The following is a 19,539-nucleotide window of genomic DNA, read 5'->3' as shown; positions in this document are numbered from 1 at the left end:
GCCACAGCTATCAACTCATGCTCACCCATGTGCACACACATATATACCCACATATTTCTACAGGAAGGAAGGGTAGAGGACAGAGCCTCTGACCAAAGGCCAGCAGCCTTTGCGTGGATAGGCTCCAGATATGAACCGCTCATTCATCCACTCATTCATCCATCCAATCAAGCAGCGAACACTGAGAATCTAGGGCTCCAGACACTGCACAGTGCTGCCTTTGCCCATCACCGGACCAGGTCGGGGCAAAGTCAACACAATCCCTACCCTCTTTGTCTTCCAAGCTACCTAAGGAGAGAAAGCCACCCGCCCTGTGATTTTCCAAATAAGTTGAAATAAATGCAGTAGTGAACTGTATAGACAGATCTTAACTGCTGCTTGACTTCGAAGGTCAGGGAGGGAGGGAGCATCTCTGTCTTACGAGGGCAGATGGCCTCAAAAACACAAGACCAGCTGGGACCATGATCGACACCTGCTGGGCGGCCATGGGCCAGGATCCAGGAACTCAAGAAAGGCCCCGGGTGCTTGAGGACTGAGTTATATTTTTGCTGTCACAGTGTTGTCCACATATTTCTACACAGCCAGGGTCTGGATTTATAAGACAATCAGCTTGGTCAGGAGATGTCTGAGACCATAGGAACAGTACCTGTGTAGACATCTGTATGGATACCTTTTGCCCCTTTTCACCCACAGACCTTGGTTTTTAAAAATCGATCCACCCAAATTTTTATCTTCCTCTTTTCACAGTAATAACTCATTTCCCTCTTCTCTAATTAGTTACAGCATATATGGGGCTTCCTGGATGGCACTAGTAGTAAAGAACCCATCTGCCAATGCAAGAGATGTAAGAGATGCAAGTTCAGTCCCTGGGTTGGGAAGATCCCCTGAAGAAGAGCATGGCAACCCACTCCAGGATTCTTGCCTGGAGAATCCCATGGACAGATGGCTGCAGTCTGTGGGGTTGCAAAGAGTCGGACATGACTGAAGCAGCTTAGCACGTGCTCACCCATGGCATATATAGCTCAGGACTCAGAGTTTCTGTATATTTGCTAACCATTGTCTCCTTGCTCAATTTACATAATTTTTACTGCCAACAGGAACAGTTTGTATGTATGTAGTGATCTAACAAGAAAAAGATTCTGATATTCTTAGAGATGGCATCAGATCATGGGAAGTCCTTGACTCAGTGGCTAGATTCAGGAATAGTTATGGAACAAACTCCTGGGTTCATCCTTAAAATACAGAATTATTCTGAAATGTTTTAAACAATCTTCATACATCTATTATGCTGATTAACAAACTACTAATTTCACCAATGGAAACCTCTGTGGAAATGTTAATTAGCAGCATCTGGTGTGGATCAGAAATATGGATACTAAGCCAGGCAATTGTAGTTATTATCTCTGAAGTGTGGCCTTTCAGATAAAATGTTAGGTGATCACCTCAAAGTGTGAATTCCTGATTAGGGAATTGGCAGCCCCTGGAGTGTAGGTTAAAAATGTACACATTTCTATCACAATCTCTCAACTGAAGCATTTTAAAGAAAATTACAGACATTATCATGCTGCCCACATGAAGATCTCATTCATTCAGTGTTCTAAGTATAACAGTCTAGGGAAAAGCAGCATAACACACATTTTTGAAGGAAGACAGTCTAGTGGAAATAAAAGCCCCATCGTTGTTTTCTATCTCAGCATAACTTATTTCTTGACTGTTTGGTGGAAGCTTTTCCAGAGTCGTCCTGGCTTTCGTGTGTGCACATGTGCAGTCATGCTAGGTTTTGATGGGGGAGAGGCGAGAAAATGGAATGGGAAACACTAAACCTTCAGCCTTGACCATCCTTGCCAGAAACAGGGAATTTTTAAACGCTACAGAGTGGGACCTGGAGCAGGTACAATTACTCTTCCATCTTTGCAGACCTGACGCCCAGCTAGGTTCTGGCCATGACTGTTTTCCAACGTTCTGGTTGTTGTTGTTGTTGTTGTTCAGTCTCGAGGTCATGTCCGACTCTCTCTGACCCGATAGACTGCAGCCCAACAGGCTTCTCTGTCCTCCACTATCTCCTGGAGTTTGCTCAAATTCACGTTCATTGAATTGGTGATACTATCTAGCCATTTCATCCTTTGCCACCCCCTCCTCCTTTTGCTTACACTCTTTCCCAGCATCGGGGTCTTTTCCAACGTCCTGATACCTGCCCTGAAATATAACTCCTCCCCATCTTCTCTTCTGTGTGTGAAATACATCGATAGCATTGCTGAAAGTACTGAAAGCTTCACTTCATTAACTCTCATAAATAAGGACATGAGCAAACTCAAAACCCATGACTGTCATTTGAAATTGGGTGCAAAACCCACCTTCAGCTGAAATGCCTCCATTAGCATGGCACTGTTCCTGGAATCAGGCAGAAGGACAGAGCAGTCCTCCAAATGAGCTCACAGATCAGAGGGAGCAGAGGCTGGAGAAAGGGTCACATGGTGTTTCCAGGGGCAGGTTTCCTCTTTGGACACCAGGATTTGGAGGGATAGCCATTACCAATCATGGGAGTGTGGCTGATGAAATTAAGGAAGACGTCTTTAAATTCAATTACACCCTCAGTGGAAATGGTCTCACTAATGCTTGCGGAGAGAATTATACCCAGTCCATGAAGCCTAACATTTCTAAACCCAATTTTGCGAATTATTCTAAAGGTTAATTCAAGATCTCTCTTCCAAATGGCAAGTTAAGGACAGCCAATGGAAGGAAGGCGTCCTCGGACTGACTGAGGGGTTTATCAGCCTGGAAGAGTTCATTAGTTTTAATTAGTGTAATCACTAATGTTGCATTAACAGTTTAGTGAAGGAAAGTAATTACTCACACATCCACTGTATAAGATGGGAAGATTAGAATTCATTTTCCAAAACGATTAGCATTTTGCCAATTAAAAGAATCCCTTCTCCCAGCCAGCGGCCCTGTGACCTCGCTCACCCTGAAGATTGTGTGTGTAAATGAAACATATTTTGCATCAGGAGAAGGAGCAGGAAGAAATGAAGGATTAAGGCTGTGTTTATTCTCAGCTCCTTCCCAGGGCACAGCAAGCGAGTGCAGGAGTCTCAGTGAGTTTAGGACGTATTTGCATAGTCATTCACTCAGGAATACACCGCTGGAGGCTTTGTTACCCTGCAGCAATTAAACAGTGGGAAGGCCAGGGGAAGATGAGGCCAGAAGGAAGGAAGGGGAGAGTCTGGCTGGAACGATCATGGCTCGAGTCCAGGGGTTGGACAATTGCCAGGACTCCACTGTGGTCCCATCTTGAGTGCACGCTCTACCGCTAGGCTTGGGGCATCGCACTGCCCAAGGGGGCTCCCTAAAGCCCTTGGGCCCTCCTCCCAATTGCCCCAAGTGCTGGGTGCCACCTCCGTGCCCACTCTTTGGCAGCATGGTCCGATGGTTCTCCCGCCCTGCTCCTTGCCATCTCTGCCAGATCCCCTAGCAACAGCCACTTGGAATTTCTCATTTCTTAAACATCCCATGTTCTTTCAGATCCGGCTCCTTGGAACCTGCTACTCACAAACCTTTTGCCCGTTTTGTTAGAGCATCACCCTTCCTGCTTCACCGAGGGTAGACAGCACTTCGCATTGACCAGAACAGCTACTGCCCCCACTTTGCACGCTCAGAGCCCCTCCCGGCGTCCTGCATCCTTGCACTGTGTTATGTTATACTAATCACAGTGAACTGCTGAGACGGGAGCAGGGATCATACCCTGTTCAGTATTCTCAGCCCTTGCCCAGGCGCTGCACGTGTCAGCTGGTGTATACATTTTCGTCAGATGGCTTAATGATTGTGGACAGGTATCAGCCCTCCCTACCTCCCCCTCATCGGCCTTATCAAAGCTCAGCCAAGGAAGCCCAGCGTGGTCGGATCAAGGAACATCACAGAGGAGGGAACCGAGACATCTGCATGCAGGTGGACATTGCCTCTTCACAAGTGCATTTCCAGCGGGAGCTGACCCTGGCTGAGTGCATCTCCCAGGCTTTCTTCTGATTGCATTCAGCCAACAGGAGGCACCAGCAGGGGGCTGGAGGGAGAGAAGAAAGGCAGGCTGTGCTGTTTCTTCCTGACTCCCTCCTTACTTTGATTTTATATCAATACTGCGTGTGTGCTTGCTAAGTCGCTTCAGTTGTGTCCAACTCTTTGTAACCCTATGGACGGTAGCCCGCCAGGCTCCTCTGTCCATGGGATTCTCCAGGCAAGAATACTGGAGTGGGTGGCCATGCCCTCCTCCAGGGGATCTTCCCAACCCAGGGATGGAATCTGCGCCTCTTAACGTGTCCCTGCGTCAGCAGGTGGGTTCTTTACCACTAGTGCCACCTAGGAAGCCTGGTGGTGAGCCCCTGGTAAGTTGTTCTTTAACAATGAGTCTAAAGCAGGACAGATGTGTGCCTGGTAGAGCCAAGTCCCAGGAGTCACAGCGGAGACCCCCGCCCTGGGGACCACAGTCCAGCTGCACACAGTCAGCTCTGCGTGCCATGGTGGTTTTACAGCCCAGAAGGGCATCTCAGATAGTACCTCCCCGGCAGCACTGGAAGGACAAATGGTTATTTACCGAAATTTTGTCCTAAAAATAACACTAATGATAAAATAGGGCCAGATGGGAGTGGGAATCCATTGACCTCCAGACCCTGCAGAAAAATATTAACAATATCAAAAAAGAACAGAAAAATTGATTTCTTTGTTCCTTATGACCATCATAATGCATGCTATTCAAAGGGGGAAATTGCCTGTTTGAGTATCTTATTAAAGAATCAGAAAGGCATAAATATTGCATTTTCTTGGACTGAGTCTTCAGAATCTCAACCACTCAAGACATCCACCACGTCCCTCATTTTTTAAAGTTGTTTTTGTGTTTTTTTTAATAATATACTAATACATTTGGAAAATCTCTTCTTGCAGGAGGAATCTTTTGAAGGAGGTTCTGTTTTCAATTGGGTAAATTTACATTCTGTCCTGAAATGACACACAGATGTACAATGTTTCAGCATCTAAATTTGGCAAAATATGCAAAACAATGAATTCAGTCTCATTAACCTATTTGTCAAAACAGATAATAACAAGTGTTGACAAGGACATGGAGAAATCGGAACCCTCTTACTTGGCTGATGGGAATGTAAAATGGTGCTGCCATTTCAGAGAACAGTCTGGCGGTTCTATTTTTTTTTTTTTTTTTTTTACGAAATAAAGCTTTCTCTACCTGTATCAGTTGGAGAGGGAAAGGGCAACCCACTCCAGGATTCTTGCCTGGAAAATGCCATGGACACAGGAGCCTGGCGGGTTACAGTCCACGGGGTCTCAAAGAGTCAGACACGACTGAGCGACCGCGTGTCATCACCTGTATTGGAGAGTTTGCTTTCCACACGCTGAACCTGGGGGTTAGGGGGGTGGTCCTCAGCCAGAGAGACTGATCTCACGGCCACTAACCCACCAAGTCTCTTGTCTCTCTCACAGTATGTGTCCAGCCGACATGCCGTCACTCAGAGCGCCCCGGGGCCCAGCAGCTACGCCCCTCACCTCCCCGCGCACCACCACTGCCAGCACCGCTGCCAGCACCAGCCCCACCACCGCCTCTGCCACCACGCCCGGCCCCACCACCTGCACCACCCGGAGGCGGGGCTGCACGCCTCCCGGGTGATGCCCTGCCTGTGCCCCTTGTTCTCCTGCCAGTGGGAAGGCCACCTGGAGGTGGTGGTGCCCCACCTGCGGCAGATGCACAGGGTGGACATTCTCCAGGGGGCCGACATCGTCTTCCTGGCCATGGACATGCACCTCCCCGCGCCGGCCGACTGGCTCATCATCCACTCCTGCTTCGGCCACCACTTCCTGCTGGTGCTCAGGAAACAGGAGAGGTACGCAGGGCACCCCCAGTTCTTCGCCACCATGATGCTGATCGGGACCCCCACCCAGGCTGACGGCTTCACCTATCGCCTGGAGCTCAACAGAAACCACCGGTGTCTCAAGTGGGAGGCCACGCCCCGGTCTGTCCTGGAGTGCATGGACTCAGTCATCACCAACGGGGACTGCCTCGTCATCAACACCTCGCTGGCCCAGCACTTCTCCGACAACGGCAGCCTGGCCATCGGGATCGCCATCTCCGCAGCCGCGGAGATATGCTCCGCGGAGGCTGAGATGTGACACGGAGGCCACCGGACGCTCACGTGTGGCCACTCCTCCCCTGAGAAACTCTGCCTGGGCCCTCAGATCTCCGCGTGCCAGGACTCCGGGCTCCTTTCTATTCTCCCTCCTCCCCTCCTTCCTTCCTTTCTTTTTTTTGTCTCAGGTACTTTGTGGTATTTGGTATCTGTCTGCCATGGGCATTATATTATGTAAACATCCTGTGATGCAAGACCTTGGTGTGACGTTTGTCCTGATTTGTTGGTGTAGTTTTACAGAACGCTTCTTAACCGGATTCCATCAGAATGGTGACTGCTTGCCACCCTCAGTTCCCTTCTCTCCTGCTGCTCGAATGAGCAACAGTCACCGAGGTCATGAGGCAGACTCTTGGGGTTGAAAGGAGACTTAGTGTCCACATAATTTCCCCCTCCTCCTTTCAGTCTGTTTCAGAGTGAGCTAACTCCGAAGGGTGTGGAGACAGCAGATTACGGAAGAGGACCTGGCCAGCTCAGGGGTGTGTATTGCAGACCAGCTAGACACAACTCTGCCACTTTTGCAGGAGCCTCAGGGGCCACGCTGCTTAGACATGAGACAGTGTCTCCTCCAGGGCGTGGGGCTGGAGGTACCCTCACGCCATGTGTCCTCTGGGTTGATCCTGGGGTTCAGGGGAGCAGGCAAGAGGTTGAACCCTCTCTTGGCAGGCAGGCTGCTGTGAGCTTGCCCTCACAGCCCGGGCCATTTTTTCCTTCTTTGAAATCAAAGGCCTCAAGGGTTTGGTGCTTTCTAGAAAACCTCTTTGCCTTTCATTGAGCAAGTCATAGAAAAGAATGGGCAAGACGCAGGGGAAGAGAAGCAGCCAAAAAAAGCAAAGGATAAAATTAATCTCCTACCTTTGAGAGGGCATTCTCCCCAGAGAGAGCTTTATTATCAAGTTACAAAATCCATCAGTGTTTTCCCTTGGGGTGGAGCACTTTTGTATCCAGCAAAGATTCCTCTGTGCTCTCGACAGTTCAGAACCAGAACTATGACTCAGCAGCAGACACAAGGAATTTGGAGGGTGCACCTGGTCCTCTGGCCCAGAGGCCTGGCCCCATCACTCAGACACCTGGGAGGGTCCTCTTTCCTTTGCTTACTTCTAAAACGCCCTGGTGGTCCATGGTTAAGACTCTGCGCTTCCAATGATGGAAGCACGGGTTCGATTCCTGGTCAGGAAACAGATCTGACAAGCCACGTGATGCAGCTGAAAAAATAAATACATAAAACATGCCAAGGGCCCCATTTGGCACACAGATGCTATCACTGGTCAGTCTGCATCCACCACTCTGCTGCAGGGTGAATGAAGAGGCCACAAAAATCCACATTGCCTGCAGGTGTAGATGGCTTTCTCTTAACTCAGCTGTCAGAATAAGCCAATGTCTTGTTGTGGAAGTCTCTTGGGTTTTTGAAGAAAGTAAGTGCGTTTAGTCAACGTCTCTTCTAATGGAAGCTGAACACCTGTAAATCTTCCCAGGAGGTCCTCTCTTACCTCCTTTTGTCATTTTTTGCCCTCTCCTTGGCCACTCCCCATCCGCACCAGAAGCATGGGACCCCCGAGCCCCACATGATGCTCACTAGTGGACCTTTCGCCAACCAGACGTTGCTCTCAGCCCCATTCCCTCACCTCGGCTATCTCGGCTAGGTCCTGGCAGGCCTCCCGCTGAGGACTTAGTTTCAGGCAACCTGCCCTGGCTGGGCATCAGCCATCTTTTCTCAGCCAAAAATAACTGATCCTGAAACACAAGAGCAACCTTCCCTTCCCCCAACAATCCTGTGGCCACCTGTGCCGTCCACCTCCAGCTCCAGCTCCAGCAGGGCGGTGCCAGCCCACGGAGGAGTGCATAACACAGCTCCCTCTGCTTAGACAGTAACTGCTGGGGCCTGGGAGCTGGGGTTTCGTTCTCTAGGAGCCCTAAGGAGGCTAATAAACATCGTGTTACTCGTGGAGGCAGACGCCATCTCTGCAGCCCCAAGGAAAGAGTCGTGGGCTCCTTTCAGCACTGTCACAGCATCCTATAAGGTGCCAGCGTCTCCTGCCGAGAACGGAACAAGCAGAGACGGGTTGGCTCATGTGGGGAGAGACTGGCTCCTTCCTTTACCCCCCAGGTCCTTCCCCAGAACCTAAGACCCTCCCCACTTGACTGTAAGTCTGTTGTCTCCGGAAGCTGCATTCCTTCTCCAGTTCCTGGTCCTCCACCACTTTGAAACATTTGTGTAGCATCACAGGTGCCCAAGATAAACAAACCAAACCTCAGCGAGAGTCTAATTACTGTCCACAGGGCCTTAGGGCTCCTGCAGACATCATCTCTGCCTTCCTGTAGTGCCAAGTTACATGAGCCAACTGAGAATAACTTCAGGTTATTATTAGTGCACACAAGACTGTATTATGAATAAGTGAGCCCAGGCAGGAACTGATATTTTTGGTTTCCAGCAACGTTTTAGACTACAGGGTAGAGATGTGTTATTGTCATCCATCTATGATGGTCCCAAGAAGGCCTTTGTCTCTACAGCCGTGTGTGAAGGATGGAAGAAAAGGGAGCAAACTAAAAACTATGAGCAGGGATAGAAAATGGTACCAACAAGGTGTGCTGTGCTGAGCTTTATCATCACAAAGTTGCTCCCCCATTTGATTCTTGGGTGAATTCTCATCAGCATCTTTAATACATTAAAAAACATAGAAGTTCAAAGACATGAAATGGCCTTCCCAAGGTCACAACCATGACTTGAACCTGGCCCACTAACTACAGAGAGTCAGCATGTTCCCACCTCATCTGTGGACTGTGGGCCCCAGGGTCCATTGGGTCTTGGTTCCGGGACACCTGGGGAGCAGGGAGACAGAGTGTGAAGTGGCTTTGATTTTAGAGGCATCTCAGCTCAAAGAACTGGTCAACCTGGAAGTGTAGGGAGGGACATGGCGGGGGGCGGGGGACCAAAGAGTGGGGTCTTCAGTGGCCTCAGGCCCCCCTCTGTGTCAGATCACCCACTGCAGGCTCCTCATTTTTAGATTCCCAGGAGTCAGCTCAACGTAGAGCCCTGGGATCTGACTGCCACTTGCGCACCTAGGTGCAAACTTATTACCCACTGTCTAAAGAGTACAGTCAGCCCTCTATATCTTCAGGGGTCTGGGTCAGGATAAGCCCCCCACCCTCCCCCCCACCACCAACCTGCAGATACCAAAATCAATGGATGCTCAAGTCCCTCATATAAAATGGCTCAGTACAGTGAAGTCAGAACCCATGGATGTGGGGGACCAGTTTTATTTGCATTTTAAAGTAGGCCTAGGATGACTGCAGCCTTTTACAGCAAGAAATGAGTTACCAGCATGTGAACCTCAAGCAGGAAGTATGGTGAAAAGGACATCCCAGCCTTGAGGCTGAGTTTACATAAATGGTCTGTTTATAATGGAGTCAGATCATGTAAGGAAGATGGCCTTAATTATCCTTCTCTCCATGAATTTGCATCTAGGATAGATCCCATCACCACCTGTGGAGATTGTGGACCTTTTAGAAATGGATCAGGTTAATCACAACGGTACTCACGGCTAACACTTATTGAGGTTTTATTATGTAACTTAGTGGGCTAAGTACTTTGAGCATATTACCTCATTTAATCCCCATTACAACTATATGAGGGCTTCCCAGGTGGCACTAGTGGTAAAGAACCCACCTGCCAATGCAGAAAATGTAAGAGATGCCAGTTTAATCCCTGGGTCAGGAAGATCCCCTGGAGAAGGGAATGGCAGCCCAGTCCAGTATTCTTGTCTGGAGAATTCCATGGACACAGGAGCCTAGCATGCTACAGTTTGCAGGGTCGCAAACGGTCAGACATGACTGAAGCAACTTAGCACGCACACACACAACCTTATGAAGCAGGTACTATTATTTCACCCATGAGAAACCTAAGCAAAGGGGTTAGACACTGTCTAAGGTCACTCAGCTAGCAGACGGTACAGCGGGGACTGGAAGTCTGTGTCTTGCTCCAAAGTCCTGGCTTCGGACCAATACCAACTACATCATTTCTAGGAATTTCTGGACCCACTCTCAGAAGGGCCAGGCATAAAGTCTGAATGGCATAGAGGCCTTTTAGTACTTTAGTATTAAATACACCCTTTCATTTCTTCCTTTATTCCATCTTTTCCCAGACCAAGACAGAGTGGTATATTAGAGCTGGCTTATGTAAGAGTTGTTAAATTTTTTAGGAATTTTACAAATTGTTAAGCATAGCCATGATTAAAAATTAAATTATATAAATGTGCTACCATCCCCATGTTTGGTGATCTCATGGAAACAGCTTGAAACTGGCTGTGGTGGCAGTGTTTACACCATGGAAATTGGCAATGCTATAAGCCAAGGTGTTTCCCACTTGAAAAACTAATCATTAAACATTTACCTGCATTATCACTGCATGGGCAGTTCTGATGCATACATCAGGATAGGGAAAGGGGATTTTGGAAGGAGAAATAAGATCCCAGTGGCCACAGTGACAGGACAGAAATGATAGCCAAGCCAGCCAAATAGCAAATTATTGGGAAGATGCAAATTGTTTTGGAGAAGGGAGTCTGAGGCTTTAAAGAAGCTTCCAGGGCATTCCTTTCTCTATTCCAGATCCTTCCCTATTATAGTTAGTGTGGAAAGTTCTATCTGATGACTTTCATGGAAAAATTATGGCTCATAAAACCAGCCTGTTGGCAATCCCAGTCCAAAAGGGAAGACCAAACTCTACAAAAGTATAGTCTCTCGTTACTTGTTCTCATTGGTCATCTTTCTTACTCCACATGTAGACCAAAGCCTAAAGAAATATTTCACTTTGCAACAAGAGATTGGAAATATCCAACATCTGAGAATGACACAGTGGGCAGTGACTATAACATGGCATAACATGTGTGAATGCAAAAACAGGACCCTCATCCACGAAGCTGAGGGACTGAGAGGGAACAGGTCAGGGGTTGTTACACGAAGAATGGTATCCAGCGCTAATCTAGCTTCATCTGGATACTTCGCTGCAACCCAACAAGGACGCTGTTCACAATTCTCAGTCTACACAGGCCAGCACTCTTTTCACATTAAGGCCTGGTTACCACTAGGATAAAAGTCACAGTGAAACTCCAGGCTGGGTACCTGGTAAGAAGCAGAATCTCCAAGGCCAATAGTGAATCAGTGATTCTGGTCCCAGTGGCTTCAGTGTCAGGGAAAGAAGTGAGGCTTGTTGAAGCTTCCATTTGGATGCGATTTCTGGTGGAAGGGGAAGGGATCATGGTTGGGATGTCAAAGAATCATGCTTCGATTAAAGTTGAGCTACAAACAGCATCAAGAGCAGAGTCTCCTAGCAGATTGTTAGACCTTCAGATGATTTGTTCTGAAGATTTCCTTAAGAATTGCTGAGCTCTCTATTGTATTAACCTGGAGAACAGACAGCCAAGAAAAACTTCACTGTTATGAGATCCAAACAATCTGTTGTAGATAAGCATTGATTTTTTTTTCCCCCAAATCAGATTACTACATAGGTTACCTACAAGGCTTAGAGTTTGCCTTTTCTAATGTAGTATAGTATATAGAATACTATACTACAAATATTCCTCTCTCCTTTTTAACCTCTTTTTGGGGTACTGAGATGAGAGAGACAGAAAGGAAATCAAGGATCATTTTACTTGACCTAAATTGATGTTTATGTAATTTTCTAGGCTTTCTTATAATGTTAGAAGAAGCAGGCTTGGAATATCAGTTTATCTCTACCCTATCTCCCATGAAAAATGTCATTAAATTGCATTTGATATTGTTTCCTTGAACCCTTCAGAGTTGCTTGTTGTTATTGTTTGTTGTGGGATCTTTTTCCTCCCCACAGGGTTCTGTGCGACTTCAGGGAATAGAAATGAAATGCTATACGGGAAAGCGCAATTATCAGAAATTCACCAGCTGCCACGTTTGACCTATGTTTCATTATCTTCCTCCCCGTTTCATTTTTTTGCCTCCATTTCAAAGTCATAGTTGGATGCAAGGAAGAAAGTATTTCTGAAGGTGAATAAAAGCCCTGGCAACTGATATACCCCCAGTACCATTTCAGCCTCTGGTGCTGCCTTGAGAAGAGGGACCACAGCCTCCCCCCATGGCCTTCCCTGCCCATCCGCTTCCTCCCAGCACCCCTTATCTGAGCTCTCCCCTGCCTCTGACAACAGGGTCCCTGAAATTTACTTCTGGGCCTATCAGATCAGTTGTCAAGGGAGCCTTCATGGTTTAATTCTTTAATTTCAGGCCACTGTTAGTTACTCGCAAGATCAGGATTGAGCAAGAATTTTAATCCTATTGCCTGTCAATTCATCTTAACCTCCATCTTCTTCCTTATGTCCTTCTTCCCAGAACCTGTTTCCTGCTCTCACAAAGGCTTATAGAGAGCGCCTTGAATTGAGCTGAGTGATCAAAACTGACCACAGGACCAGCATGAATATTCATGAGTCACATTAGTTGTCAGGCCATGGCCTCTCTTGGAATGGTTCTGCACCCTATGGTGTCCCAAATTTTCCCTTGCCCTAAAAATACGCTAAAGATGCACAGTAAGGTTGCTGAGTGCCAGAGAGAGATTCCACTGAAAGAAGGGGGACACTCACCCATTGAGAAATTCAGCCAGGGAGAGAGGTCCAGCCCTGAACCCTCCCTGAGATGCAGGGCTTTATTTCCCAAACTTTAGGGTGCTTAAGAATGTGCTTAAGAATGATCAACAGGGCCTCCAGTGATAAAGATTCCACCTGCCCATGCACGGGACAAGGGTTTGATCTCTGGTCTGTGAAGATCCCACAGGCTGCCTAACAACTAAGCCAGTGCGCCACAATTAGCAAAACTTTTGCACTAAGAGCCCATGCGCCACAAAAGAGAAGCCACAGCAATGGGAAGCCCACGAACCACAGCTAGAGAGAAGCCCCCGATCGCTGCAACTACAGAAAAGCCTAAGCACTAACGAAGACCCGACAGAGTCAAATATAAGCAAATATAAAGAATGATCAACAGAACTTGATTTCTAATATCCAGAAACCAGAGATTCTCATTTAGGAGACTCAGAGTGGAACACGGGATTCTGATTTTAACACTCTTTCCCCCACAGGATTATGCAAGGGTTATGTGACTGATGATTGGACTCTCAAATCCAGAGCTGAGCACACCGGTGGTAACAGGGGCCACAGAAAACAAAGGAGCAGATAAAACCTCCTGAAGGCGCAGGCCAGTCCTTCCTCGAGAGGGAGGAAGGCAGGAAAGAAGGTGACAAGAAGTGACCGGTTACATTCGGATGGAGGAGCAGGAAACAGAGTCCAAAAAGGAGAGGAGTCAGGAAGGGGTTCCCTGTGAGAAGCAATAGAGGGAACTCTGTTCTCCTGTCCCTTGGAGGCAGAGGTGGTGGGTGGCAGGCACAGAAGAGGGAGAGAAGAAAGCTGGGCAGGCAGGATGCTGGAGGTTGCCAGCCGTGATGCCGGAGCCATGACTGGGGCTAGTGGATGGAAGCCAGCATAGAAGGGTCCCCAGCACCGAGTGTCACGCGGTAACAACTCCGGCAGCCTGGTGCCGATGAAGGGACTGTGTAAATCTTCCCCATGAGCACATAAGGGGCTCATCCTATAAACCCCTGCCAGGCTGGGATGGTAATTTATGTTTAAAATCTCTGCCCCTAGCCCTGACAGGGAGTTACCTCACAAATACCCAGGGAGGCATTTATTTATCCTGCAAATCTCCCCAGGATGCCTGAGCAGGTGTCAGTGTTCCAGGGCCGTCCATGCGGGATGTGAATTATCAGGCCACTTTCAGCAGCAGCTCAGAGCTAAGCCCCACATAAGTCTTGCCTATGGGCGAGAGGAAAGGAAATCACGAACTAGTTTCTTATTAGCCTAGAGGTAGACAAGATAAACTCTGTACATCCTCTGCAAGGGGGGGTCCAAGGAAAAAGCATCTATTAAGGATCAAAGCTAGGGACGTGGATTATCACCCATCCAGGAGGTTATTCCATCTTCCCCTCTCTCTACCTCTTCCTAGGTTCTGTATCAACTTTTGTTAATACAAGGAGATAGACATTTCGTGATTTCTATATCCAACTTGACCCATAATCCTGGCAATTAGAGAGTTAAAAAACAAAACACAATCAACAGGAAATCAAGCACCTCAATACATCGAAATGTTAGAGAACTGTTGAGTGAAACTGGCTGCCTTGGCTGGGCATGAAAATAAATTGCTTGCCTGAGTTGTCTCACAACAGGAGGTCCTGAAAAAGAACACGACGCTACAGCCAAAAGTGACCAGAGATTTGGAGAAGGGTCGAAAGGAGGAGGGAGGAGATGGTATATCCTACCTACCTCCCAGAAACTCTCACACTCGAATCCACCTTGGCTGAGAAGGACTCTGATTCAGACCACACGTGGGCAACAAGCAAAATGATTGGCTAGAGACGACCCAGAAGCCAACTGCATTACCATAAACCCCGAGACTGTGAGCTGTGTGATAGCTGGGTTCCCTTGCTCTGCTGCTCTCCACCGGGGTGCCCCCTCCCAGTAAAGTCTTTTGCTTTGTCAGCATGTATGTCTCCTCTGATAATTCATTTCTGAGTGTTTGATCCCACCCTCAGGCCCTGGAAGGGATCCCCCTTCCTCCAATGGAAACGCTTCCAGATCATTCAAAAGCCGAGCCCACCACCTACCTGGTGGTCCTGCTTCCTGCAAACAATGACAGAAGATCGAGGCAGCCAGAAAAACTCAGGGAAGGTCTCCTGGAAGTCTGGGTCCATCCTCTATACATTCAGATCTGCATCTTCACCAGCCCAGGAGCCAGGCTCTGTGAAAAAGGAGAATCGGGAAAACCATTATCACTGGGTCTGCTTTAGTGATGTGGCCACACCCCAAGGGCAAGGCTCAGTTGGGGAATGGGCTCTAGAGGGGAGACTGCAAAGAGTAGGACCACTTAGTAAAATAAAAAGTATTAGGGTATTTGCTAAATCTGGCAAACCTAAGAAGAACGAGTCCATAAAGTGCGTTTGTTTTATCGTGGGTGCGGGTTACTAGCCACAGCAAGCCCTCATTGGCAGTGTCGCCCTTTGCTCATTCTGCCCCTAATCTGGGGAGCCACGTGTATGGCCAACTTCCTGGCTGCAGGGCTGGTGGGGCTGTATTCCCTAGGCTCTGCTCCTGCATCCACAGTGGGCTGCCCTCTGGGTGGGCACTGGTGGGGCTGGAACTCACCTCCACTGTTTAACAAAGCCTGGGGTGTCTTGAGAGCCCAGAGTCTTGAGGCAACTGGGCACAAGGAAGCCATGGCAATTTAGAAATAGTCCCAAGTCTTCAGGCAGCCATTAAGAAGAGCACTTCCGAACAGGATGTATGACAGCCTACAGCAAGAGCAACAAAATAGGAGTGAATGCCTACGTGTGTTGGGCTTACGGGAGGATACAAAGGGAAGAACAGCTTGGTCCCTGCCCTCAGGAACTGTAGTGAACTCAAGGAAACACAATAAATACATTTACACGTGCATCAAGCAACTGTCTAATGGCCCAGCAGTTCCTAAGCAGCAGCCCAGTGGCATTTGGTTGGTTTGAATGACATGCAGCCGTAGTTGTCGTCAGAGGAAGACAATGAGCGCAGATGGACTTGGACGTGTTTCTTTGGCTACATCGGGTCTTAGTTGCAACACGCGGGACCTTACGCTGCAGTGCGTGGGTTTAACTCCAGTTGTGGCGCACTGACTTAGTTGCCCTGAGGCAGGTGGGAGCTTAGATCTCCGATGAGGGATCAAACCCGCGTCCCTATCATTGGAAGGCAGATTCCTAACCACTGGACCATCAGGGAAGTCCCTAGACAATTTATTATTTACAGCAAGAAGAATATCTGAGTCCAGGTTTCCTGAGCTCCTTCCCCGGTGGCTCAGACGGTAAAGCGTCTGCCTGCAATGCGGGAGACCTGGGTTCGATTCCTGGGTCAGGAAGATCCCCTGGAGAAGGAAATGGCAACCCACTCCAGTACTCTTGCCTGGAAAATTCCATGGACAGAGGAGCCTGGTGGGCTACAGTCCATGGGGCTGCAAAGAGTTGGACATGACTGAGTGCCTTCACTTTCACTTTCCTGAGCCCCAGTTCCAACAGGATGAGGAACAGGTGCTGCCTGAGCACAGTGTGGGGACCATTAAGGAGAGGGACCCTGAGATTAGGAGACTCTGATCTTAGGTGGGGTTGCTAGGCAGACTGCCATCTTCCTTTCTGGAGAGATTATTTTTATTACCCTGTGCATTTCAGTCATGTCCGACTCTTTGCAAGTCCAAGGACTGTAGCCCGCCAGGCGCCGCTGTCCATGGGATTCTCCAGGTAAGAATACTGGAGTGGATTGCAATTCCCTTCTCCAGGGGATCTTCCCAACCCAGGAATTGAATCTGAGTCTCCCACATTGCAGGAAGATTCTTCACCATTTGAGCCACCAGGGAATCCTTATTACCCTGGAATACAAGCAAATCTCTCTGAGGAGGGAATACTTCTATTTTTACTACCCAGGAACATAAACAAATTTGTTCTAGAAGGAGTCATTGTCTCCATATTTACATTAACATTCCTCAAAAGACAGTTCTAGAGCAAATTGGCTCATCATGCCTAGATGTATAGAAACATGAGCAATTCATGGACCATCCTCTCTCAACAGCCTTGAAGAATAAAGAGCTAATGAAATAATGAAGACTTTAACTGACATGGTTTGAAGAGGACCCTAATGGAAGCTATTATAATTAAAAAATGCTCCATGGAGAAATAATTTGGCGTTGTCCCTGAAGAACTTATAAATAATGTCCAAGATTCTGGCCCATTCTATCTGCTGGGACAAGAGCCAGATAGTAAACACTAGAGATTTTGCAGACCATAGGCTGTCTAGGGCAACTATTTAATTCTGCCACTGTGGTGTGAAAGCAGCCTTAGACCACACCTGAATGAATGAGCATGGCTGTCCTCCAATAAAACTTGATTTACAAAAACAGGCAGCAGACTGGATTTGTCCAATGGGCTGGTTCATCAACTTTGGCACTAGAATACACAATTCACTTTAACACAGATGCGATGGGATGATCAAATGGACGGGTCACTGACCATCAGAAATGGCAGAAGGAATTCATTCAACAGGAAGAGGGTTGGATGAAGAGGCACTGAGTAGGGACTTCCTTGGTGCTCCAGTGACTAAGAATCTACCTTCCAACACAGGGGACGTGGGTTCAATCCCTGTTTGGGGAACTAAGATCCCACATGCCATGGGGCAACTAAGCCTGCGAGCTGCAACTAGTGAATCTGTGTATCACAAGGAGCCCGCTTGCCACAATGAAAACCCAGTGCAGTCGAAAAATAAATAAGCAAACACTGAATAATGGAGGGAGTCACAGAGGAGGAATCTAGACTAGGTAATTCCTAGGGTCCTTTATCACTCTAAGATTCCATAATTGTTTAGGGACTTGGTAGAGCAACTATAAACCTACAGGTATTTTGAGTCTTCTTCCAGATGTAAAGTCCTATTAGAAACTCAATCTATACATTCACCTCCAAAATCTAGAAGAGCTAGAGATTCTAGAAGGTCACAGAGAGCCTTACTCATGTTAGTTCTTAGGTTCTCTGAAATAAATGATAAGGGAGACTTTGCGTCTGAGGGTCAGTGACGCAATGAGAGGGGATGCGCTGATGGGGAATCCTTCACGTAACTTCCCTGAGGCAGAAGACAATCAAAATACAAGGGTTCTGTCTTGAGAAGCCCAGTTCATCATAAGCAATAAAGACTTTGGAATATGATACTATGTGTGTGTGTGGTCAGTCATGTCATACTCTTTGCAGCCCTATGGACTGTAGTCCACCAGGCTCCTCTCTCAATGGAATTTTCCAGGCAAGAACACTGAAGTGGGTTGCCATTTCCTCCTCCAAGGGACCTTCCTGACCCAGGAATCAAACCCATGTCTCTTTCATCTCAGCTTCCCTGATAGCTCAGTTGGTAAAGAATCCACCTGCAATGCAGGAGACCCCGGTTCAATTCCTGGGTCAGGAAGATCCCCTGGAGAAAGGGTTGGCTACCCACTGCAGTGTTCTTGGGCTTCCCTTGCAGCTCAACTGGTAAAGAATCCGCCTCCAATGTGGGAGACCTGGGTTCGATCCCTAGGTTTGGAAGATCCCCTGGAGAAGGGAAAGGCTACCCACTCCAGTATTCTGGAGAATTCCATGGACTGTGTAGTCCATGGGGTTGCAAAGAGTCAGACACGACTGAGTGACTTTCAGTCAGTCACTCACTCTTGTGTCTCCTGATTGCAGATGGATTCTTTACCACTGAGCCACCTGGGAAGCCCATGATGCTATGTAGTACTGCTCAAATACTTCCTTTCCCAGTGTTTCCAGTTGCCCAGGATTTGTTTTAATCAGATACGATAAGATGGTAGACACAGGGACAAATACCTGTGAGTGAAAAGTTTATTATGTAAAAATTTACAGGGGGGGTGGGGGGTGCTGCATGCTACCCAGAGCCACACAAGGAAACATCGGGGCGGACAGGAGGCAGGAGTGAGGATAAAGCAACACGGGCAAAAGCCACTGTTGTGCTTTTCCTGAGAAGGGCTGGGTGAGGCGGAGGAAGGAGCTGAGCGGGTTGAGGACTGAGTATTTGAGTCTCAGCGGCCTCCTAGAGGTTACTGTCCCCTGGGGTGATTTTGGGCAGGTGCCTGATAAAAGGAGGAAGGTGGTTGTTCAGTCGCTCAGTCATGTCGGACTCTCTGCGACCCCATGGACTGCAGCACACTAGGCCTCCCTGTCCTCCACCGTCTCCCAGAGTTTGCTCAAACTCATGTCCACTGAGTCAGTGATGCCCTCCAACCATCTCGTCCTCTGTTGCCCACTCTCCTCCTGTCCTCAGTCTTTCCCAGTGTCTAGTCCAATGCGTCGGCTCTCACATCAGGTAGTCCAAGCATGGTGGATACAGGATTGGTTGATTTACGCATCAAAGGCAGGCTCTCAGGGAAGTTGTCTACTCTCTTGAGGAATGACTCATCTAACCTCCAGAGGGGCTGTCCCTCTCCCGGGTCCTCAAGTCCCCAAGATGTCAAAACATCGTAAAATATTGAAAATAAAACTCACGATTAATACACCCAGCCCCTGGAATGTTTTGTCCTAGGTGTCTGGACAGGAGAAAGTCTAGCCTTAAAGAGTTTTAATCCCGTGGAGCAGGTCATGAGAGCTGACAGAGTTGTCTTCTCTGCAGAAAGCTTTCCCTTCACGCCTGGGTGGTTACAGCACAAGGTGTGGAGTGAGGCCCACACGCGGGCAGCGGGAGCGCCAGAGCCGAGAGACGGGTAAGAGGCTCGCGAGACCAGGGCGGTCCAGTCGTGAGGAAAA

The 19,539-nt window shown here is 48.2% G+C and overlaps 1 protein-coding gene and 1 long non-coding RNA gene across 7 annotated transcripts in view; one reads left to right on the top strand and one right to left on the bottom strand.

Annotated features, from left to right (window-relative positions):
- Positions 1-6,378, top strand: part of SIAH3 (siah E3 ubiquitin protein ligase family member 3) — a 70,582-nt gene extending 64,204 nt beyond the window's left edge. For 2 of the 3 annotated variants that reach the window (XM_020873926.2, XM_070471209.1), the window contains exon 2: positions 5,482-6,378. In XM_020873926.2, the coding sequence (XP_020729585.2) occupies positions 5,482-6,165 (684 nt within the window). In that variant the 3' untranslated portion in view covers positions 6,166-6,378. Of the gene's footprint in view, positions 1-3,519; positions 3,943-5,481 lie in introns of all 3 variants that reach the window. The other variant, XM_070471208.1, reaches the window with a different exon arrangement.
- The window catches only part of LOC110125080 (uncharacterized), a 55,791-nt gene that overhangs the window by 670 nt on the left and 35,582 nt on the right, over positions 1-19,539 (bottom strand). The window contains exons 1-5 of one of the 4 annotated variants that reach the window (XR_002309969.2): positions 19,282-19,450; positions 15,389-15,534; positions 14,851-14,984; positions 11,298-11,579; positions 9,430-9,663 (exon numbers count right to left, since the gene is read on the bottom strand). This is a non-coding gene — a long non-coding RNA (uncharacterized lncRNA). Of the gene's footprint in view, positions 1-9,429; positions 9,664-11,297; positions 11,580-14,850; positions 14,985-15,388; positions 15,535-19,281; positions 19,451-19,539 lie in introns of those variants that run through there. The other 3 variants (XR_011488986.1, XR_011488984.1, XR_011488985.1) reach the window with 3 other exon arrangements.

The sequence above is a fragment of the Odocoileus virginianus genome, chromosome 8 (genome assembly GCF_023699985.2).
Source record: "Odocoileus virginianus isolate 20LAN1187 ecotype Illinois chromosome 8, Ovbor_1.2, whole genome shotgun sequence".
Taxonomy (NCBI): domain Eukaryota; kingdom Metazoa; phylum Chordata; class Mammalia; order Artiodactyla; family Cervidae; genus Odocoileus; species Odocoileus virginianus.
The sequence above is the reverse complement of the archived record's forward strand: the minus strand, read 5'-3'. Positions and strand labels throughout refer to the sequence as shown.